General features: G+C 34.8%; 1 protein-coding gene across 1 annotated transcript in view; it reads right to left on the bottom strand.

Annotated features, from left to right (window-relative positions):
• AGTPBP1 (ATP/GTP binding carboxypeptidase 1) overlaps positions 1 to 24,731 on the bottom strand; it is a 177,031-nt gene that overhangs the window by 5,763 nt on the left and 146,537 nt on the right. Inside the window, 7 exon segments of the mRNA XM_049116129.1 lie at positions 9,820 to 9,980; positions 14,220 to 14,396; positions 16,742 to 16,873; positions 17,759 to 17,888; positions 20,116 to 20,296; positions 21,626 to 21,779; positions 24,290 to 24,434. Of these exon segments, the coding sequence (XP_048972086.1) occupies positions 9,820 to 9,980; positions 14,220 to 14,396; positions 16,742 to 16,873; positions 17,759 to 17,888; positions 20,116 to 20,296; positions 21,626 to 21,779; positions 24,290 to 24,434 (1,080 nt within the window).

Below are 24,731 nucleotides of genomic sequence, written 5' to 3'. Positions count from 1 at the left end.
TATCTATAGAAAATACAAGTAATGATTTTTGTCAGTCTTAATTGTCCACAGTGTATACGTAAGTATTTGCACATTCCTATACACGTACATACCCACAAACAGAGTACAGAATCTCTAACAAGAGGATTTCTATTGGAGGTTAAAAAAGGAAAGAAAGTTATTAATTTACTGATACTTTTTTGGATCAAAAATATAACTAACCTGCCTTCAAAAAAGTCACTAAACTCTAACTGACTTTATTTTACTATTGATCTAAAAACATTCCTTATACATAATGAAAAGGCTAAATAGTTAAGTTTCCCAATAATGCTGGACAGCCTCAAAAGCTGAAATCAATCCTCAGTGGTAATTTTGCTTCATCACTTGGAAGATACATGATACAGCAAAACTACAGGGGAATTCTGGAGTCAATCTGGACACAATTCCTGGTTCTGTTGGGAATTACCAGATAGAAGACCTTGGGTCAATTCATCTTTCAGCCTTCAGTATCATCTATCTCTGATCATTCTCAATAGAACATGAAAATCTCAGAGATAATGGAACTTAACAGAAACTCAAAATGCGTGTGCATGTTTGGGATCCCAGGGCCACCCCTGGTTTAATGATGCACTAGCAAGATGTACAGGATTCAGCACACAGTTGTATTAACAGCTATGATGTATATTACAGTGAAAGGATACAAAGCAAAATCAACCAAGAGAAAAGGTGCATGGGGCAAAGTCCAGAGGAACCCAAGGCCAGGCAAGGGCAGCTGCTAAGAGGCAGAGAAGTCATCAGAGCTTTCAGCAATTTCAAAGGATTGGAGGCAAAATTTGGAGTTCAGAGCTGCCAAGTTTCCTGAAAGAAGGGAGTTGCAGAGATATGACCCCAACAGTCCTCCTCTGGAAGCATGTGACAAATTCTTAAAATACACAGTGCAAGCAGCTGAAAGCAAAGCAGGAAGCAGCAAAACAAACAAACCAGAAAATAAACAATGGAACTGGAGGCAGTCTTGTGGTGCTGGAAAGGAAAAGCCCTAGGCCTTCTACAGTGACCTCTGGAGGGCTACTACTTAGTGAGGGGATGGGTGAACCAAGGGTAAACAAGTTTCTCAAGTTTTACAAACTCACCTCTAGCCAGCTCAGTCCCTTGCCAACCTAGGACCACCTGCCTACTGTACAGCCTGCCTGCCAGAGGACAGAATGAATCTTCTTCAAAGGAATATGTATTCGTCTTTATTCTGATATACTATATTCTTACTTTGAACTCTCAAATAGGCACTCGGAGGAATAACTTCATTCTTCTAAGAGGCTACTGAGAATACAGCTCATAAATAATAAATATCTACAATCATCAAATTCCTTGTACAGCTGTCTTAGAGATGAACAATTACTAACTTCATACCTACCTACCTGAATCTCAATGATAAGGATCATTTATTTCTCTCATGATAAGCCTCAAAGCATCCATTATAATTAAATCTGGCCTGGGGTCCTGAAGCTTTCATATTAAGTTTCCAACTTATTTTTCTAGATAATTTTAATCTCTTCTAGATTTGTGGGTACAACAATATTTCATTGACTTAGCACAAAAATACAAATGCTTCATTTTCAGTTATGAGCAACTATGATTTCCAGTGGACTAGAAGTGGTAATACGATCTTCAATTACATGGCATGGTTTATCTACCTAGAAAATATTCTAATCTAATTATGGCTGTAAGAATTTCCTACATGGTTGCAATAAATGACTCACAAATGCACACCAGACTCAAGCATGGGCATCACAGCCATCAAAAATGATGTTTTTAAGGATTAGCTTAATTAAATGGTAAACTATACATTTAAAAAAAGCACATTAATACCAGTAAGCTTTACTGCATTGCTATACATATTCCCATTAACATCTGGCCACAATGATCTATACTGTCAGACTCTCCTTGACCAAACTTGAGCCAGGCTTTTCTGAGTCTTCTTTCATAAACTAGGGCTTGACCTTGGTCTCTGTCCTTGGTCAGGGGCTCTGCCTGCTTAGTCTAGCTGTAGCAAGAATCTTGCTGAGTTGGTTTATCAAAATCCCCTACTCTATCTCATCAGCCTGGCCTGCTTTCAGCAAAGACTCCATCAGGTCGGTTTAGTCAGAATCTCCCTTCCACTGATGGTTTCTCTTAGCAATTTTCCATCCACTGATCCCTCCCTCTACTCCCAGGCTATAAAACCCCACCTTGCCTCACCATATTCACCCCTTGTAGCAGTCCTCCTGGACAGTCTACCTTCCTAACCTGTAACAGTGTCACAAATCATTTTCTAACAATATTAATTTAATTTTCTCAGAAGAAAATGTTCCTACATTTTTACAAATAAACAGTAGCTTCGCATGAAGAAAGTACAGAAAATACACACTGAATCTCAAGAGGGATGAAGATGACTGTAAAATAATTACCTTTTTTTTTTTTTTAAAGAATAATCCACAGGAAAAAGAAAACTGAAAGAGGAAATAATAGCAAAGGAGAGGTATCAACAAAATGTTAGAAGATGGAGGCAGATGGATGAAAAATGAACAGGCCTGAGTGCCAACCTCCACTTTGCTCAAGTATTTACAACAGTGGAAGCCACGGGGGAAAACACTGATTTGCGTTATGAAGTCAGGGGAAAGCTAAGAATTGGAGATAGTGATTATCAAGGTGCAATTAAAAAGAGAGTAATTAATTAAAAGATTTTATAAAGAGCAGTTAGACCTTCAGATCATCTTCCTTAGGTTATTCCCTAGTTCAGAGAGATGGAAAGATGGCTTTCTAAAGACTATTATCAGAGAGGCTATTCAGTTGGGGCCAAAAGACAGAAATGGGTGTCAGGGGAGTAAGTGAAAATCTGCTCAAAAATAAGTCTACTGGGCCTCCAGAATGCTAGCTACTGGACTTTATGCCCCAAGGCAACATTTATCAAATTTTTAAAAAATCATCCCCCAGTGGCCCTCAAGAGCTTTTTTCCCCAAATCCCCCTAATTAACTACAATTAAGAAGTAAAAAGATAAATTTCACATCAGATTAGACCCAGCTAAAGAAAGCATGGGTGAATGAAAGGTTGGTTAGAAAAAATACACTTAGCTCTGACAGTCAACAGGACTTGTGTCCCTGGAATCCACAAAGCTATAATAAACAAAGAAGCAAGTCTTAACTGGTATGTAGAAGCCAATACTTCCCACCACCCAGGGAAACAGGCAAAACTGCTCATCACTCAGTCTTTCCATGAAACAGTTTTATCTGCATATTTTAAAAGCTGCAGTCCGAGGGCCACACTTCTAATTTAGCAGGCACTGTGGGCTGCCATCCTCTTCAAAGAGTAGGGAAGCCAGCAGATACATATCCTACCTTCTCCCTGCAGGGTGCTCCAATAACCAAAGTTACTCATATCACCCTGAAAGGAGACTGTATACACATCTGGCACCTCAGCTTTCATGGCTGCCATGAAGAGATGGACCTACAAATAGCCTGGCTCTAGCAGCACGAAGGTCTTGCATTCATGAGTCCCATTGTACTGTAACAAAGAATGAAACAGCTCGGGATCCCTGGGTGGCGCAGCGGTTTGGCGCCTGCCTTTGGCCCAGGGCGCGATCCTGAAGACCCGGGATCGAATCCCACGTCGGGCTCCCGGTGCATGGAGCCTGCTTCTCCCTCTGCCTGTGTCTCTGCCTCTCTCTCTCTCTCTCTCTCTGTGACTATCATAAATAAATTAAAAAAAAAAAAAAAAGAAAGAAACAGCTCTTAGCCACAGAAGCATCTCCTACAGCTTATACTCAGGCTAGCACAGAAGAAATAGGCAAAAACATCCATCTTTCAGCTTTTCCCTGGAAGGGGCTTAACTATATACTTTTCCAGCTGCTGCTAGAGGATCCAGCTTCTAAATACCCTCCATCTAGGTGCTGACTATGATCCTCCTTTTTGGGATACTACTGTGATCTGGCACCCTCAACTACTAGGAGCCACTAAGAACAAAGAAATAGGCTTGGGCAATCACAAAAGTCTGACACACAACTAGGACCTCAAGCCAGGCTGATCAATGAGATTTCTCTCTTACATAAGAGCATTCTGCCAAGGTTGGGAGAGATGGCTATTTCATCTAATGTGCAGAAACTAAAACAGAGAATCATGGAAAATGAAGAAACAAAGGACTATATTCCAAACAAAAGAACAAAATAGATATCTAGAAATAGATCTCAAAAGAATGCAGGCAAGTGATTTACACGATACAGAATTCAAAATAATAGTCATAAAGAAAAAAAAAAGAGAAAAAAAAAATAGTCATAAAGATTTTCAACAAAGTCAGGATAGCAATGCATGAACAAAGTGAGAATTTCAACAAAGAGACAAAATATTTTTAAAAGACTGAATAGAAATCGTAGAACTGAAGAATACAATAACTGAACTTAAAAACTCAATAGAGGGTTCAACAGCACACTACATCAAATGGAAGAAAGAATCAGTGAACTCCAAAAGGGCAGTGGAACTCATCCAACAGAGGAGCAAAAGAAAGAATAAAGAGTGAAAATTACTTAAGGGACTTATGGGACACAAAGGAACAAATCAATTTATTCATTATAGAAGTCCCAGAAGGACAGATAAAGGGACCAAAAGCTTATTCAAAGAAATAATGGCTGAAAATTTCCCTAACCTGGGGAAAAAAGACATCAGACATCCAGATTTACGAAGACCCAAAGAGACTCACACCAAGACACATTATAATTAAAGTGCCAAAGTTAAAGAGAAGGAAAATCTTTAAAGTAGCAAGAGAAGACAACTTGTTACATACATAAGAACCCACATAAGACTATTATCAGATTTTTTTCAGCAGAAATCTTGCAGGCTAGAAGGGAGTGAGAAGATACCTTCAAAGGGATAAAAAATAAACACATGGTCAACTAAGAATACTTTACCCAGCAAAGTTGTCGTTCAGAACTAAAGGAGAAATAAAGAATTTTCCAGACAAAAAAAGCTAAGGAGTTCATCACCTTACCTTAAAAAAAATGTTAAAGGGAGTTTTTCAAGCTCAAATGAAAGAATGATAATAACAAAAACAAGTGAAAATATAAAACTCACTGCTAAGGCAAATTTAAATTTAATTCAAAGTACTATAATGTTTCCACGGAATGGGCAGATCATTTATAAATATAGTATGAAAGTTAAGAGACAAAAGTATTAAAAATAACTGTAGTAATTTGTTAATGAATATACAATGTAAAAAGATGCAAATTGTGACATCAAAAACAAAATGTGGGAAAAGGGGAGCTATGGTATGTATTTGAAGTTAAGTAATTATCAGCTTAAAATAAGCTGTTATAAATATATCTTATGTAAACCTCATGGTAACCACAACACAAAAACCTCTATTAGACACACAAAAGATAAAGAAATCAAAGCATACCATTACAGAAAATCATAAAATCACAAAGGAAGCAAGCAAAAAAGGAAGGAACAAAAATATTACAAAACAACCAGAAAACAATGAACAAAATGCCAACAGTAGGCTTATACCTATCAATAATTGCTTTACATATAAATGGCCTAAATTCGTCAATCAAAAAACAGAGTGGCTGAATGGATTTAAGAAAAAAACCAAATAACACCCAACTGTATGTTCCCTCTAAGAAATACACCTCAGCTTTAAGGACACACATAGGCTAAAAGTGAAGTTATAGAAAAAGATAATCAATAAAATAGAAACCAAAAGACAGCAGGGGGCAGCTGTACTTACATCAGGGGAAAAAAAGAAAGAAAAAGAAGGTCATTATATAATGATAAAAGTGTCAATTAATCAAGAGGCTATAATAGTTATAAAATACCTATGCACTTAACATAAAAGCACATATTATATAAAGCAAATATAGAAAATTTAAAGAAGGAAATACAGAGAAATGCAATACTAGCAGGAGACTTCAAATACCCACTTCCAACATGGATAGATCATCCAGACAGAAAATCAATAAGAAAACATTAGAATTAAACTACATGTTAGACCAGATGGAATCAGTAATCAAAAATCTCCCAACAAAGAAAAGTCCATGACCAGATAGCTTCACTGATGAATTCTACAAAACATTTAAAGAATAATAATATATCAATCCTTTTCAAACTCTTATTCTTCAAAACATAAGAAGGAACACTTCACTTCCAAACTCATTTTACAAAGCCAGCATTACCCTGATACAAACGCCAGACAAGGGCACTCAAAAAAAGCAAATTACAGGCCAATATCCTTGACGAATTTAGATGCAAAAATCCCCAATAAAATATTAGGAAATTGAATTCAACAATACGACAAAAGGATCAAACACATACCATAGTCAAGGGGGATTCATCTCTGGCATGCAAGGATGGTTCAACATTTGCAAACCAATCCATGTGATACACCACATTGACAAAATGAAGAATAAAAATCATGCATTCATCTCAATAGAGGCAGAAAAAATATCTGACAAAATTCAACATCCATTCATGATAAAAACTCTCAACAAACTAGGTAAAAAGGACACACAGTTCCACATAATAAAGTTGGTATGTTACAAGCCCATAGCTAACATCATACCCAGTGACAAAATGCTTAAGCTCCTTTAAGATCAGAAACACAAGAATGCCCATTCTCACCACTTTTATTTAACCTAGTACTGGTAACCCAAGCCAGAGCAACTAGGCAAGAATAAGGATTATAAAGGGCATCAAAATCAGAAAGAAAGAAGTAAAATTTTCTCTAGGTGCAGATGACATTGTATATAGATACCATAAAAATGTCATTTAAAAGGTGTTAGATATAATGAGCAATTTCAGTAATGATGCAAGAAACAAAATAAACAAAAAATTTGCATTTCTATACATCCACAATGAACTATGAAAATAGAAATTAAAACAACCCCATTTACTACAGCAGCAAAATAAATAAGTAAAACAAGAATAAGTTATCCAAGGAGGTGGAAGATCTATACTGTAAGACAGTGATAAAAGAAACTAAAAAAGATACAAATAAATAGAAAAATAGTCTGTGCTCAAGAATTAGAAGAACTAATGTTGTTAAAATGCCCAAACTACCAAGAGCAATGTACAGATTTAATGGAATAGGGATTCCAAATGTCAATGGCATTTTTCAAAGAAACAAACTACAAAAGACCCTGAATAGCCAAAGCAATCTTGAAAAAGAACAACAAAGGTGGAGGCATCACACTTCCTGCAAGCTATAGTGATCAAAACAGCATGGTGCTGGCATAAAAACAGATACATAGATCAATGAACAGAATACAGCCCAGAAATAAACCCCTGCATATATGGCCAATTAATTTTTGACAAAGGGATCAAGAATATGCATTGAGAAAGGACAACCTCTTCATTAAATGGTGCTGGGAAAACTTGACAGACACATGCAAAAGAGTAAAACTAGACTCCTGGAATCTTATACCATATACAAATAGCAACTCAAAACATATTAATGACTAGAAAGTAAGATACGATATCACAAAACTCCTAGAAGAAAACACAGAGAGTAAACTCTTTTGACACTGGGCTTAGCAATCATTTCTTTTTTGACACTAAAACCAAAGGCAATAAAAGCAAAAACAAGTCCATATCAAACTAAAAGTGTTTGTACAGCAAAGAAAACCATCAATAAAATAAAAAGACAGCCTATGGAATGGGAGAAAATATTTGCAAACCACATATCTGATAAGGGGTTAATAGAAAACATACATAAGAAGTCAAAAGCAAAAAAAAAAAAAAAAAAAAACCAAAAACAAAACCCCAAATAACCCAACTTTTAAAAATGGGAAAAAGACCTAAATACATGCCTTTTTTTCCGAGAAAACATACAAATGACCAATAGGTATATGAAAAAGTGCTCAATTATACACTGCTGCTTGCCACGTAGATTAGTACAGTCACTATGGAAAACAGTATGGAGGTTCCTCAAGAAATTAAAAATAGAACTGCCATATGATCCAGCAATGCCATTTCTGGATATATATCCAAAGGAAATGAAATCATTAGCTATTAAAGAAATATCTGCACTCCCATGTTCAAAGCAGTATTAGTTGTAATAGTCAAAGTATCAAAACAACCTAAGTAAAGTGTCCATCAATGGATGAATAAAGAAAATGTAATATACAAATATACAAGGAAATATCATTCAGCCTTTAAAAAGAAAATCCTTTATATAAGAAATAGTGAAGTGGACTATAAAGGGAAAGGAGAGAAACTGAGTGGGAAAAAATTAGAGAAGAAGACAAACCACGAGAGACTCCTAACTCTGTGAAACAAAGGGTTGCAGAAGGGGAGAAGGGTGAGGGAGATAGGGTGGCTGGGTGATGGGCAGTGAGGAGGGCACTTGATGGGATGAGCACTGGGTGTTATACTATATGATGGTAGATTGAAGAGAGTAGCAAAGTGGCTGCCAGGGGTATAGGGAAAAATGGAGATTGGTAAAAGGGTACAAACTTTCAGCCTTGAGATGAATAAGGTCTGAGGAAATAATGTATATAACATGGTGACTACAGCTGATAATACTAGACTGTACGACTGAAATTTGAAGAGCAGAACTGAAATGATCATATTCATTCACACACACACACTGGGGGCAATCTTTCTACAAACGTCTGTGTATGTATATATGTATGTGTGCGTGTGTGTGTGTATTTCAAAGCATCAAGATACTACAATTTTATTTGTGAATTATACTCCAATAAAGCTGGGAGAAAAAAGAATACATGAAATAACTTAAAGAAAGGCTTCAAAATACCAGTCAGAACAACTGACAATCTTTATATATTTACTTCCATTATTAAGGGGTAGAGAATTCAGGTGATTACTCTCTCAACTTTTACATTAAAAAGAATAGAGCTCTAATTAACGTTTTACCACATTTAAAACTCCCAAGCTAAAACAAAACAAAAACACTCCTAAGCTAATTGCCAACAGAAGACAGCAATATAAACTGACAAATGACAAGTCAGTATCTAACAAGAAAAATCATGAAGATTCTATAAAATGAGCATATTCTTGCCCATATACATCAAACTATAAAATGCTAAGGCCTGGTATTATGATTAAGAATTATAATACTGATTTTGGGATTCTTGGGTGGCTCAGCGGTTTAGCGCCTGCCTTTGGCCCCAGGGCATGATCCTGGAGTCCCGGGATTGAGTCTCACATCAGGCTCCCTGCATGGAGCCTGCTTCTCCCTCTGCCTGTGTCTCTGCCTCTCTCTCTCTCTCTCTCTCATGAATAAATAAAATCTTTAAAAAAATGAATTATAATACTGAGTTATATCTGAGCCTGTAACTGATCAAATTTTTTATATACTGAATTTAGGGAGCAAATTATTGGGAATAATATTTGACAGATATAATTAAATTTTATATATTTTTAAAGGGATACTCAATTAATTAGCTGTTCTTAATATATGCAACCAGAAGGTTACTGGAAAGCCATTTGATGTATGTAGATATCAACAAAATAAAATTTCTTCTCAAGTATGAATCCTGATTCCAAGTCCTCTTAATTTAGATATTATCTAAGTACTGTTTACCACGTTGCTTATTTTTGGGTTAAAGGTAAACCATTAAGATCACTAAAAATAGCATTCAAAATATAAGGATATTTCATTACAATCTCATCCAAATATCAATGTTTAAAGAATGAAGAATATAACCACAATTTGGAATAAATATGTAGCCTAGATTTTAAACTTGTATTAATTCCAAAACTGCTCTTAACCATCAAAATCTCTGTACCTTTCCACTATTTAATTTAATGAAGTCTAACAGTATACTGTAATATAATAAAAGAATGAAATAAATGTCTTACCTAGTTACTTTGCAGTTTGATTCAATCAAGTCATTTTCAAAGTCAAGCAGGCCGGAAGGCAGATTATATTCCAATGGGGATGTTAGTCTTTTCAAACGCAACAGACCGACACAAAATTTTGCTCCCATTTCTTCCAACTCTCGGGTACCAATCTGTAAACCCTAGAAATAAAGCAATTCCAAATAATTTCATATTATAATTAGGGTATTTGCTATCTTCTGGCTGTGTCTCATAATTACATAAACGAAATTTATAATTATATTAATAAAATTAAAAGGTACTTTGGGCCTACAAACCCAATAAGCACAATGTCTTAACAATATAAGATCATTTTCAGTGTCAAAAAAACATTTCTAAAATGTTTATTCTCATTCATTACACGCAAACTATTTTCACTAACACACTGGGAAAAAAATAAACATTTTGTGGTTATATTACTCTTGGAGTTCATGTGTGAAATTATATTTTTGCAAGACATTGCTAGTATTTCTCGTAATCCACTACTGTCAAAATCAAGGTCCTGATTTGTATATCTTAGCATTAATATATAGATATATTTTTACTGTATGATAAAAGAAACTGGCAAATAAAAAACAAAAGAAAGCTAACTATGTTAAAAACAAAAAGAAATCAAACAGATCAAGGCCATTGATGCCTTGCCAATTAGGAATGCTCATTTCAAATTTGTTCTACTGCAGCAAAAAAAATATTTTACCACAACTCATTACCATGCCAACTGATAGTTTCCTAATAAACAATGTAAGGTTTATCAAAAGTTAAACATTACCACATGAAATGATAAAAAATGGCCTATAAATTGGGACATTGTTTATTGTTTAATTTTTTAAATTAATTAATTTATTTATTTATTCATGATAGACATAGAGAGAGAGGCAGAGACACAGACAGAGGGAGAAGCAGGCTCCATGCCAGGAGCCCAACGCAGGACTTGATCCCGGGACTCCAGGTTCGCACCCCGGGCCAAAGGCAGGTGCTAAACCACTGAGCCACCCAGGGATCCCTATTGTTTAATTTTTAGATAAAAATGAATCTCTAATATAAGTGAAATTCTAACACCAACAAAAGATGCAGGTGAAAATGAGAGCACACATCATTTAGAAAGAAGGTACTTTATATCTGTTTTTTTTTTTTAAGATTTTATTTATTTATTCATGATAGACAGAGAGAGAGGCAGAGACACAGGCAGAGGGAGAAGCAGGCTCCATGCCGGGAGCCCGATGCGGGACTCGATCCCGGGACTCCAGAATCACGCCCTGGGCCAAAGGCAGGCGCTGAACCGCTGAGCCACTCAGGGATCCCCAAGAGAAGGTACTTTAAAACAGCTTTTCAATGACCAGACTAAAAGCACACAGTAACTGAAGAAAATAAATTGTTAAAACTGTTACTTACCTTACACAAAGCACATGCCTTTATAAAATGATTGACTTTTTTTTTTAAGATTTTTTAATTTTATTTGAGAGGGAGAGGGAGGGACAAATGGAGAGAATCTTTAAGCAGATTCCCCACTAAGCAAGGAGCCTGAGTCAGGGCTTGATCCCATGACTCATGAGATGATGACCTGAGCCGAAACCAAGAGCTGGACGCTCAAACGACTGAGCCACCTAGGCGCCTCGATAGACTGAACGTTTAAATAGTTATCCATCTCCAAATATTCTAGGAAATGTAACCTGACTTTATGAGAACATTTACTTGCCTTCTTAATTTAAAGGCTTTAGAAAAGCTATGACTCTTAATTAGTTCACAGAAAATAAAGATCATTTACAGCCTAAGATTCAGTAATATAAGAACATTCTTGAGGTTGAACATTGTTTTTTAATATAAGAAAAGAACTATTTCTTAAAACATTAAGCTCACACAACTTATTAACTAACAAATCTGAAAAGTATACAATGTAGGGGCAGATGGGAGTATATGGGAATTCTGTACTTTCTATTCAACTTTGCTATGAATCTAAAACTGCTCTAAAAAACAAGCTTTATTAATAGCTAAAAAGTAAATGTTATATGAACACAGCACTGAATTTGGCTTAGTAAGAGACACTTCTCTGCATAAGAGTTTTAAATCAACATTAACTCTATTAACTAATCGTATAAAAAAGAAATTAGGGCAGCCTGGGTGGCTCAAGCCCAGGTTTAGCACCTCCAAAGCCCAGGGCATGATCCTGGAAATCCAGGATCGAGTCCCGTGTCGGGCTCCCTGCATGGAGCCTGCTTCTCCCTCTGCCTGTGTCTCTGCCTGTGTGTGTGTGTGTGTGTGTGTGTGTCATGAATAAATAAAATCTTTTTAAAAAATTAATATTTACTAGGTACCCACTTTTTTAAAGTCTGTATTTTTTTTAAATAACTTTTTAGAAAAATGGTCTAACATTTTGTTTCAAAGTTTTAGCTATTTTTTAAACTGTGGTTTTTTCTAATGACCAAAGAAATTTATCAAAATGCAAATACAATGTTTTTAAAAATCCAATGAAAAAATAAATAAGTAAAAATAAAAAACAAAAATCCAATGAAAGTCTATCAGTAGAATCCAAATATAATAAGAAAGCATGACTGCCATATCCTATAGTTGATTTCAAGGGGCATGCAAACCTGTTTCTCTTTCTTCTCTTTCTGCCCCCAAGGGCTAGTTTCAAAGACACTGATGCTTTAAGTTGTCTCCTCCAGTCTGAGTAAAGGATCTCTTTAAGAAGTATTTTACAGTCTGTTTCCATAAATCATACAGCCTAAGGGTTTTCTCCTTGGAGACACCTAGGGTCTTATACAAAAGTGATTCTCAAGCTTTTTGCCCATCCTACACACTTATAGAATATGAGACTCTTGGCAAAGCTGTCCACTACAGCAATGATTAGGAAACAGGGGCTGGGAGCTACAGTAGTGCTCTAGGACACCTTATCTCTTATCACCATCACGTCCTTAGTAGATGAGAAGTCATTATTTTACAGTATTTGGGTTTTTTTTTTATAGTATTTGAAGAGAATTCAAAGCATATTACATTTTAGAAAAATAATATACTGTGGTCAACCTAAAATTTAGGGAAGTCACTCAAAAGAAAGTACTGCAATTTCATGAAGTTCTACTCTACTAGGCCCCAAAAGTTTGAATGTTGTTATTTGCAAGAACTTAAATTTTCTTCCATCTGGTATAGACTGAAAAAGTCATGATTTAGGCTCTCCAATTAAGCTTTTTGTCAACTATAATATGTTGACATTTTTAATACTCGCCATTTGGAAGATTTTTAACTCTTTCCAAAGAAAGTTACAACCATCTTTGAGAGGTATATGAAAATCATTATTACATTCAGCTTCCTCTTGCCCCATGCCAAACCAAACCAAATCAAACACAATGAGGAATAATTAGCATGACACCTGAAAATCTTTCTGTGGCAAGAAAAGTATTTGTACTATTTATTTGTTTGCTGTTGATTATCTAAAGCTCCAACTGCCCATTAAGTTCTCAATCTTCCAAATTAAAAAATTCAAAGTCACCTAATATTTTATTAGTCTCACCTGGGTGGCACAGTCAATTAAGCATCTGACTCTTGGTTTCAGCTCAGGTCGTGATCTCAGAGTCATGAGATTGAGCCTCACAGCAGGCTTCGTGCCCTAAGTGCAGAATTCTCTCTTTCCCTCAGCCCCCTCCTCCCCATTTATGTTCTCTCACTCTCACTCTAAAAGAAATAAATACTTTTTTTTTTTTAAAAGTCTATGACACCAGAGAAAAGCAATCTTAGTAAAGAAAAATTTTAGTGAAGGGATATGCATTTAAAAGTTAAACATAGGGATCCCTGGGTGGCACAGCAGTTTGGCGCCTGCCTTTGGCCCAGGGCGCGATCCTGGAGACCCGGGATCGAATCCCACATCGGGCTCCCGGTGCATGGAGCCTGCTTCTCCCTCTGCCTGTGTCTCTGCCTCTCTCTCTCTCTCTGATGACTATCATGAATAAATAAATAAAATCTTTAAAAAAAAAAAAAAAGTTAAACACACACACAAATCTAAATATACAAAACTTTATAAATGTATTTATTTCTAAATGTACAAAAATACATCCAACAAATTAAAATTATAGAAAATTTTTATTAATAATGTACTACTTGTACAGCTCATTTATAAATTATCAATATTTAAATATGTACCACAACATGCCTTCTTAAAAATTATGAATTTAGATGGGCTCATCCAAGATTTCATAAAGGCCCAAAGCAAGCTATTTAAGTACAGAGAAGTAAAAAATAATTGTGTATGATTCAATTCCATTCTTGCAAACTATATATAACTCAGTATAACAAATGTATCATTTGATATATATTTGAAAACCCCCAGTATACTATATGAAAGGGAAGTCCATTAAATAATTTTTACTACTTGAAATCCTGTAATGTTTTACCTTATATTTTCCCTGATCGCAGCCACATAAAGTACTTTCCATGGTATAGCTTCTTTGTACTCCTATCTCCCTCCAAACTACAACACGTGCTGTGGATTCCTTAGATTTTTCTACTACAAAGCTACAGCTGCTCATGCAAAATGCTGGGGCAATATGGCTCAGTATCTTAGGTAAAGTCTGCAAAGATAAGAATGATAAAATATTTCAAGAAGGTTTTTTTTAAATAATAATTTTTTTTCATTTTAAAAAATTTTCATGAAAGCACAGTGATTAGAGCAGGGCCATGTGGATCTTCTTGCTTTGTCCCCGCCTATTCTAAGCATTAAAATAATTCTTTACTAATTTAGAATTTTCTATTTTCCAAGACGAACAGTAATCAGTTAGAATGGAAAAAAGGATCACTTTCACAGTAGCAACCAATAAATGAACAAAACCTATTCTAAAAAATGTTTAAAAAGATGAAAATAAAACCCATGTTTAAAAAACAAAGCAACTTTAGTCATGAAAGAGGACCTGTTAAGAGATTTAACATTATAAATATCAATAACCTCTAATTAACCAATAGACCTAAGATAATCACAATCAACATGCCCATGACATTTTTTTCAACTTCCTATCATTCTCAGGTTCACCTGGAATGTGTAAGCATGAGGACACAGCCAGGGGCACTTTGAGAGAAGCTTTGACTAGAGAAAAGAATCCAACAGATATTAACCTAATTATATATGTAGGGGAAGTTAAATTGTAATACTGTGTAGGAGTAGATACATTTCCAGAAAGAATTCAGAATTAGAACCAAAGGCAGATGTTAAAATTAGAATTATTAGTGGGGAGAAAACTGATCACTCTCTCACTGCTGGCATCACTGCAGAGCCACTGAGAGAAATAAGCCACACTCTTTAGTTAAGTTCAATTCTAATTGGACTGAGAATTTAAACTCATAAGGAGTAAAATTTCAAAATGAAATTAAAAACAGTAAACATGGAACTTCATTTTTTAAATCCTGGGATGAGAAGTCTTCCTAAACCTCAAACCCAAAAGTCATTAAAAAAAAAAAAGAAAAAGAAAAAGAAATTAACAAATATGATGCAAGGTTGTTGGGTTTTTTTTGATACAAGTTTTAAATTACCATACATAAACAAAAACATTTTTTAATGTATTTGTTGTCTTAAAAACAGTAATAATTAGAGGACCAGTATAAAAGTAAACAGAGAATAGGAGAAAATGCTCCTTTCTAAAAAAAAAAAAAAAAAGAAAAGAAAATGCTCTTAAAAGAGAGGGAGGGGTCATAATTGGGCAAACATATGAAGAAATACTCAACCTCATTTATAATTACAGATATGCAAATTAAAACAGACAGTTACCTGCCCCAGGTGGCAGCATGATGTCCTAAGGATGGGAAACAGCACTGCCAGTCATTACATAGGGCAGTATACAATCTTTATGTAGGGCAAACTGGCAATACTAATTAAACAACCACTAACAGGTCAGACGACTAAATAAATACATTTTGGTACATCTGTACAGTGATAAAAATGAACAGCAATGCACACTGGCTGTGGTGGCAGATTAAAAACAGAACTTCAGGGATCCCTGGGTGGCGCAGCGGTTTGGCGCCTGCCTTTGGCCCAGGGCGCGATCCTGGAGACCCGGGATCGAATCCCACGTCGGGCTCCCGGTGCATGGAGCCTGCTTCTCCTTCTGCCTATGTCTCTGCCTCTCTCTCTCTCTCTGTGTGACTATCATAAATAAATAAAAATTAAAAAAAAAAAACAGAACTTCATACGCTACATGTATATATACTTAAGAACAAATGTGCTTAGAGCCAAGTCTCACAAAAAATATGGTAGAAATAAATGATTAGTGACTGAGAGATGATGCCTTTCACTTACTGTGTTTTGTTTTTGGAGTTCCCATTTTTTTTTTTTTTTGGAGTTCCCATTTTTTATAGAACTCTAATCATTTTATTTACTTGGGAAAGGGGAAGAAGAGAGAGGACACCAGAAAGAAAATGGCCCTTGAGTTTCTGCTCATAGCAGTGGTATGCTACTAAAACTTTTTTGGGAAAATAACCTGAGGTGCTTTGTTGAAGCACAAATACAGTAGGAAAACCACTGTGCCTGAACAGAAAACACCCAGGATGTGAGACAGCAAGATCTCCTTTCAGTCCTGGGCATGCCTCAAAATACACCCAGATGCATGGAAACATGGTATGTAACAGATGGCTTCATAAATCAGCACAGGAAGGAGGTACTGTTGAATAAATGGTGCTGAGACAACCGGCTATATATGGGGAAGCTAAAATTAGATCCCAAGCCCTTGTACAAAAATAAATTCCCAATAGATTAAAAATCTAAATATGAAAAGCAAAAATTTTAGAATGTTTAACATGAAAAAATCTGAAACAAAAAAATGGCAAAATGGCAACACTTGCTGAATCTGACAAGTTCGTGCATGTTATTTTTCTATAGAGCTTTGCATGTTTGAAATCCAAAAACTCCAGACTTGTGGGTAATAATTACCCTGTATCCTCCATCTTCCACAACATCACATGAAGTGGCATTATCGTTGGTATGCCATACTGTCTCTTTGATGCTGCAGCCATACATAAATACATTCTTCTTTCGGGAATGGCCATGATAATCACAATAAACCTTGAAAATATATTTTAAAAATTAAAAAACTTCAAATTCACATATTTCCAAATAAAGCTAGTTAATATCAAGACAATTAGTAGAGGTCTGTGTTTCTTTGTCCTTTATATTGTAACTGAGCCACCATTTAACAAGTAGAACTAATAAAAGTAATAATATCTAGTTCTGAAAAGGATCTATGATTAATTCCAGAATGGCTAAATCCTTTCTAGAGCCTGCATCAACCCACCACGAGCTCCTCCTTTCTTATGTATCTACTATTCACCACTTAAAAAAATAAAATTCGATTATAGGTCAAATTTACAGCAGCAATCATCACTGATCCAAGGATTATTAAAACATTTACTTAATTTGAAAGAACATGAAAATGCTCTCAAAAACACTATCTAAAAAAAGATATGGTTTCAATTTAATTTTTAAGAGCATTATTTTTAAAATGAATAATGAAGAACAGGCTTATATATCAATGTTGTTCCTTCTCTAAAGTTTTCCTATCTTTCCCAAAGGAAGATTACCTCATTTAAACAATAATATAATGGGAACATTATACACAAAAGCTGCTGAATACAGAAGCAGCATATATACACAATATGCATAAGAAAGTTAAGTAAAGGGCTCCTGGCAACTATAAAAATTAAACCTGATGAAATAAGAATATGGATACATTGTATTAATTTGACATCATTATATACTGATATTACGTAATTGATAACAGAAGATATTTTAAAGAAATTGCCTTTAAAACGAACACTTTTATAACCATAAAATTAAAAAATTAATAGACTTAACAAAATCATTTCTTTAAATGATACTGAGTCTTAATTAAAATACTGAGTCTTAATTAACAAAATCATTTCTTTAACTAGACAAAGTACAAATACTTACCAGTGGTAAATGTTTCACAGCAGCCAGGTATTGTAGCAGCCCCTTAGCATGGTAAATTGTAGGATGTAAATCTGGATTTGGACTTTGCCATTGTCTATTCAAATCCTCTCCACTTAAAGAACAGCGGTGACTACACATATGTAAAACACAACCACAACAATAAACTCTTACATATATTTGACTTAATTTTATGATTTTCAGTTGAGAACTACTTAACAGTAAATATATTAGTCATTAAATAAAAACTTATTATTTGCTTTATGTAGATTTTGTGTTTCATGCATTTAACTGTGCTAATAGACTTTCAGATATTTAGGTCAACATTTTCAAGCTACAGAAAAAAAAAAGTAGGAGTGCCTGGGTGGCTCAGTCTGTTGAGCCTCTCACTCTTGTTGATTTCAGTTCGGGTCATGATCTCAGGGTCATAAGATCGAGTCAGGCATCAGCAGGGATACTCTCTCCCTCTCCTTCTGCCCCTCTCTCTGCTCACACAGGCACACACATTTGTTTTCTCTCAAATAAATAAATAAAATTTAAAAAAAAAGAAAAAAATTAATTCTCAATTCTGGAGTCTTATTCCAGGCTCTATAAAATTTATTAATGGTCACATTTTTTATTCCGACTATGTAATAATCATTTGTTATATATTAACATCCTGTACTTTGACTGTATTAGTTATGTAAATGTGGTATCTGGGAGGTGCCTGGATGGCACAGTCGGTTAAGTGTCTGACTCTTGATCTTAGTTTGGGTCTTCATCTCAGGGTTGTGAGTTCGGGCTCAGCGTTGGGCTCCAGGCTGCACTGGAGCCTACTTTAAAAAAAAAAAGAAAAGAAAAAGTGCTATCTGGGCTGGGCCCTCTTAAGAAAGAGAAGCATAAGAAAAATCTACATTCTTGCAAAAATCAAATATATTTTCATTTAATTGCAAGTATTAAGTATTAAAAGCAACTGAGCAAAAGTGTAAACAAACTATCAGAAGGTGGTAAAGGAAATATAAACAGAATTCCAACTGGTGAGTATGTTCGTGAATTAAAACAAGACATAAAAATCTCATTTTAATTCCATAACACACTTCCTAAAAAGAAATTATTCTAGCTTTTTCATTAAAAAAGTTCCTAAAATGTGAGAAATATCCATGCTACCTTTATTGAATAAAATTTGGTATCCTCAGATTTGCAGATATTCATGACAGCAAAACCAAATTACCATTGTTCAGAAACAGAGACCATTTCTAATTCCCACAAAAAGAAAACTGCACTAATTGTAAGCCATTTCCAATTATCTTACAATATTTTCAGTCTAGGGATCCCTGGGTGGCGCAGCGGTTTGGCGCCTGCCTTTGGCCCAGGGCGCGATCCTGGAGACCCGGGATCGAATCCCACATCGGGCTCCCGGTGCATGGAGCCTGCTTCTCCCTCTGCCTGTGTCTCTGCCTCTCTCTCTCTCACTGTGTGCCTATCATGAATAAATTAAAAAATATATATATATTTTATATATTTTAAAATAAAATATATAAAATATATTTTATATATTAAAAAATATATATATATATTTTCAGTCTAAAGAATTATAATTATAATTATATATATAATATATAATATATAATATATAATATAATATAATATAAATTATATAATTATATAATTATAATATAATTATAATATAATATAATTATAATTATAATTATATAATTTTAATTTCTGTCAAAATTATACCTCTTCCCATCAGGAAGAGGTCAGCAGATACAGCCAATACTCCATATCAGTGCAGAAAGATCCCAGAAGATTCTAAATCTTTGAACAACTCAAGATCATGACGACAAGCAAACAAAAAAGGAATGTAAGAGGCTATGCTAAAAATTTTCTCATTTCTTCCTTCTAGGGGGACCTGGGTGGCTCAGTGGTTGAGCATCTGTCTTTGGCTCAGGGTATGATCCCTGGGTCTTGGGACTGAGTCCTGCATGGGGCTCCTTGTGGGGAGCCTACTTCTCCCTCTGTGTCTTTGCCTCTCTCTGTGTGTCTTTCATAAATAAATAAAATATTTTAAGAAATTTTTAAAATAAAAATTTTCTCACTCCCTGCCACTGTGATTTTTCTAAAACAATTCAACCAAGGCATACATTTTATGAAATCATATTCTCATGGAATAAATACAGAATTTCTCAAAATAGCATAGATACATAAAATGTATATTCCTTTAAAAATTTATCTTAGATGAACTCCCCACCAACAATTTCTTTGTTCTAGAAAACTCACTCAATTTGTTTTCCAAATTAACCTGAATGATCTTATTTTGACAAGTTTATACAGGATGACCACATCATCTACAGCATTTCTAAAGCAATTGCTTCACTTACTTTCCATTGATGACACCATCTGGATTTAGCATAGGGACAATTTTAAAAATATAGGATTCTCGTAAGCTCTGGGCTGTCGGATTATTACTCATGAGGTACTCCAACGTTCCCTTCATTACCCAACTCGCATTAGTTTCTCCAGGATGTACCCGAGCAGATAAGAAAACATAAGGGCGGTTTCCTAAAGTACACAAAAAAGTCTCAAATTAAAATGAACAGCTACTAAGAATTTATACCATGTCTGGCTTTGGGGATTTAGAAATATTTCTATTCAACTGTGAATTCTGATACAAATTCATAGTAACACTCACTGTGCACCTACTATATAAAAGCATGCCACTAGGGCCTATAGAAAAAACAGGTAAAATCCATATAAGTAAGTGATGTCTTAAAGGAGTTCATAGTGTGAACATAACACAATAAATAGTATTTGAGTTGCTTATTTTCAAATAATTAATCCGACATATAAAACTAGTTCTTTTATATAATCTTGCTTTTTATAAAGAACAAGTATTTGGGAAAGTTTTAAATGTAAACTTAGTTTTCATAAAGTCGTGGGAATAAAAGGGAAATATTTCACGTTTCATAGTTGCTGTGATAAGCATAGTTAAAATAAGGTATATCTGTTCAGAGATTTACAAAGAAAATTTTTTCACTATACATTTAGATATACAGGTCTACAATATAACCACTTAGCCCACCTGCTCATATTTTCATGCTTAGCAAGCTCTTTCTCTTTCCTGAAAATACTTCACCTTCTTACCAAAATTAGAGCAGCTTTCTTATTTTTTCTATCACACTTGTATATCTGAGGTAACATTAAAAATATAAATGGTAGGGGAAAAAAGTAGCTAGTCAGTGCATTTGATAGGTTCTTGGTGGTTTTATTTATAAATAAAATTATTTTATTAGTTTATTATAAAATTGTAAAATTATAATTGTAAATTAAATTTACAATTAAATTAAATTTATTATAAATTTACATTAATTTATAATAAATTTAATTGTAAAATAATACATGAACTCTTAAAACATTGTATTGTATTATAGTTTGGGTAGGACTTCTAAGGGAAGAACTACAGAATATTTGTATCAAGAGAAACCTCTGAGATAATCTCACGCAGCTCCCCCATTTTTGAGATGAGAAAAATGAGACCCAGAAGTGGGCCAAAGGGCTAGGCAGTAATAGGACAAAGACTAGAACTGAAGATTTCTGATGTCTATTCCTAGTATTGCTGCCCTTACAAAATATATATGAAGCAAAGGAAAATAAGAATAATTGGTATTTTGGGGATGCCTGGGGAGCTCAGTGGTTGAGTATCTGCCTTCAACTCAAGGCATTATCCTGGGGTCCGAGATAGAGTCCTGCATTGGGCTCCCTGTGCCTTTGTCTTCTCCCTCTGCCTTTGTCTCTGCCCCCCCCCCCGTGTGTCTTTCATGAATAAATAAATAAATCTTAAAAAAAAAAAAAAGAAAGGATTGGTATTTTGAGTGGAGATGACAGACTTACTGAATTGACAGATATGTTCATAATAATTAGACTCTGGCATTGCGGTTATAGTCACCAACGGACAGGTGTTTCCAGACAGGGTTTCACATAACACATCTTTTCGAAAATAGATTTGCTGAGGATTGTGTGCTGATTCCAATTTTTGAAGATGCATCTTGATAAAAATTTAAAAACAAAGTACACAATCATTTAAAAACTCCCTCAGAAAAATAGAAATAAATGCATCCACATCTCCACATAAGGAAAAGTGAATCAGATTCCTAATTCCTTCTCTAAAACCCTCAGGGAGCCAGATACAGTTCAAACATCAGTTACTTGGACAGCCGAAAAAAGGGATGGATACAGTGCATATACCATTAATTCTGCAAGACTCCAGTAGGGCCAGCGGCAGCAGCTTGTAATAAGCACATTATTATTTCTGCAGCAAAACATATAAGAAGTCACTCAAAGTGGAATCAATATTCTAAATAAGCTCACATCAATTCAGGCCAGGCTTTGCTGCTAAATGGGTTATGAGAAAGCTTTTGGTTTTCAAAGCTTTCTAAATTTTGAAATGACAAGTAACTATAGATATGCAGAATGAAATAGGTAGTACAAAATTTTTAATAACTTTTCCTGATTTCAGGATTAATACAGATTCACTGCAAAATGTCTAGAAGACACAGAATGTACAAAGAAAAAATTTAAAACACCCATAACTGCATCACCTAGATTACTAACAAATGCCAATATAACCTGCTTTTATCACTTAGCAATTTACACACACACATTCATAATTATGAACACTATATCATATCATTCAACATGTGAAATGTGTGTCCTTTGAAAACACAAGTTTTAATGCTTTTAGTATATGGTTATACCACACACACGTTGTTCAATCCCTTATTTTAAGATACTTAGGTTGGTTTCCAAACTTTTGCCTATGTTTGTTCACATAATCACAATTTATTATGTGGCCACTATTTCTGTGCGGGAAACTGTGCCAGGCATTGGGGATGTAACAGTGAGTGAACAGATCTATCTTTGGGAAAATACAGAGTGCTGGGAGAGAGCCTATAATCCGGGGCAGAGAGCCTAGCTGAATCTGTACAGTGAGGAAAGGTCTCTTACAAGAAGTTACATTGAAACCAAGATGCAAAGGATGAGTGAGGAGGGCAGAAGGGAGTGCTGCTGGCAGAAGGAAGGCATATGGGAAGACCAGATGTCAGTAAGAGGAAGGGCATCTTAAAGAACTGACCAAGAATCACTGCAGCCAGACCAGAAAGGGTGAGAAAGAGAGAATTAACACAGAGCAAAGGGCCTCATGGGCCATTCCTTCACAAGGTACAGCATATATATGTATGGCTGGTAATAGACAAGAAAGTGATATGTGAATAACCTTAAAACAAAATGAACAGGCATATATTTTACTGTGAATTAATACCAAAAATATTAACCTAGGATGATGATAAAGTTTAAAGAGTTATTTTAAAGTCCATTTAAAGATAAATATTAAGTATATAATAGTTCAAACAGTATGTGGATATGGCAAAAAATTGTGAAAAATAGTAGAGAAATGATGATATGAATGAACCATGGTAAGAATATCAGACTTCATAAAAATAACAAGAGAAATCACTAAGGAGCTTTAAGCAGGAAATTTATGGGATTAAACCCTCCTATCAAGGAGCCATCGTGCTACAATGTGGGGGAAAGAGGGATGAAGAGGAAAGGAGATAGAAGTGAATTCTAGAACACCAGTGAGAAGAGGTGGCCGAAGTCCAGAGGAGAGGGAGCAGCAATGCCTGCAAAGGTCATGGTAGTGGAATCAGAAAAAAGAGGAATTCAAACTATATAAAAAAGGTAACATCAGTAAAGAACAATATTATATAACCCTGTGAATAGCACCACAGATTCTGATGCTGTTATTTGGCACAGAAAGATAACTGGTAATACCTTTAAGTTGTGACCTTTATTAAAATAAAGTCAGCCACACTGAGTGTTCTCAGCCTTGCTCTCTTCTGTTCAGAAGAGTATGTTTTCCTCTCCTTTTTCCTTAATAATTTGGAAGCTTGTTTCTAAATCACAGGATTCCAATTTCTTTCTGGGTAAATTGGTTATACCTTTATGATCCTTGATCATTAGGATAGACATTCTGTACTGAGAAAAAAAATCTACCACAGTAATTACTTGAATTTATTTTTCAGTTTTGTTTTACAGGGCAAATACTCAAATCTCTCAAGAGAACCCACATGAAACAACTCTTATATTCTAAATCCTGAAGAATCTGGATCTAGAAACCCCTAAAAGAAATGAATCCCCTACAAGAAAACTTACATATTTTCTACTGATAGATTTTCTATGAGATCCAATGCCTCTCATTAAAACAAGCAGAAATGTCAAATGCATGAATCATGGAATCTTCAAGATCTATATAGATTTCTACACAAAGATGGAGAGTAAAAATCTTTTCAAATTTCTTTAGTATTTCTACTAAGTAAAAATAAAGACTACATTCCCATTTTACTCCTTTTAATGTTTTCAAAGTGTTATAGTATTTTCTAAAATATTCAGCACTGTTTTTTTTCCTATCTTAGTAAGATATTAAAAACATTTTTTTCAATTATCTGACACATGCATATAGCACACTAACAGCCATAATACAACGTAATGAGTTCTCACCTGTAAAGTTGAATATGTGTATGGATAATGATAAGCAAAGTAGCAAACATCATCTTTATGGGGAAAATTGACAGTGAATGTAATTGTATAGTACGATTTTCCTTTTTGCCCACCTGCAGCAACTGAACTTCTTGAGAAGTGATTTCTGCAATTGAAAAGCACAAAACATGTTTATTTCTTCCACATAAAATTTCTAATTTTCCTTACTACTTTTTAAAATAGAACTTCAGGAGAAAAAAATACCACACAGTTTAAAAAGTTGAGCTTAAATATTCTATAAAAATTAAACGTGATACTAATGAAGCAGTTAATTACCATCTGCTGACATTAGTTTTCACCTCTGGATTTACTGTTAAAATGAAGTTGAGACTCTAGAAATCAATACAAAGTTTAGAACCTAATACCTTGTTAGCCACACACATTACTGGATCTCAGCAATTAT

This window comes from Canis lupus, chromosome 1, assembly GCF_003254725.2.
Source record: "Canis lupus dingo isolate Sandy chromosome 1, ASM325472v2, whole genome shotgun sequence".
NCBI classification, from domain to species: Eukaryota; Metazoa; Chordata; class Mammalia; order Carnivora; family Canidae; genus Canis; species Canis lupus.
This window is presented reverse-complemented; position numbering and strand designations above follow the sequence as displayed.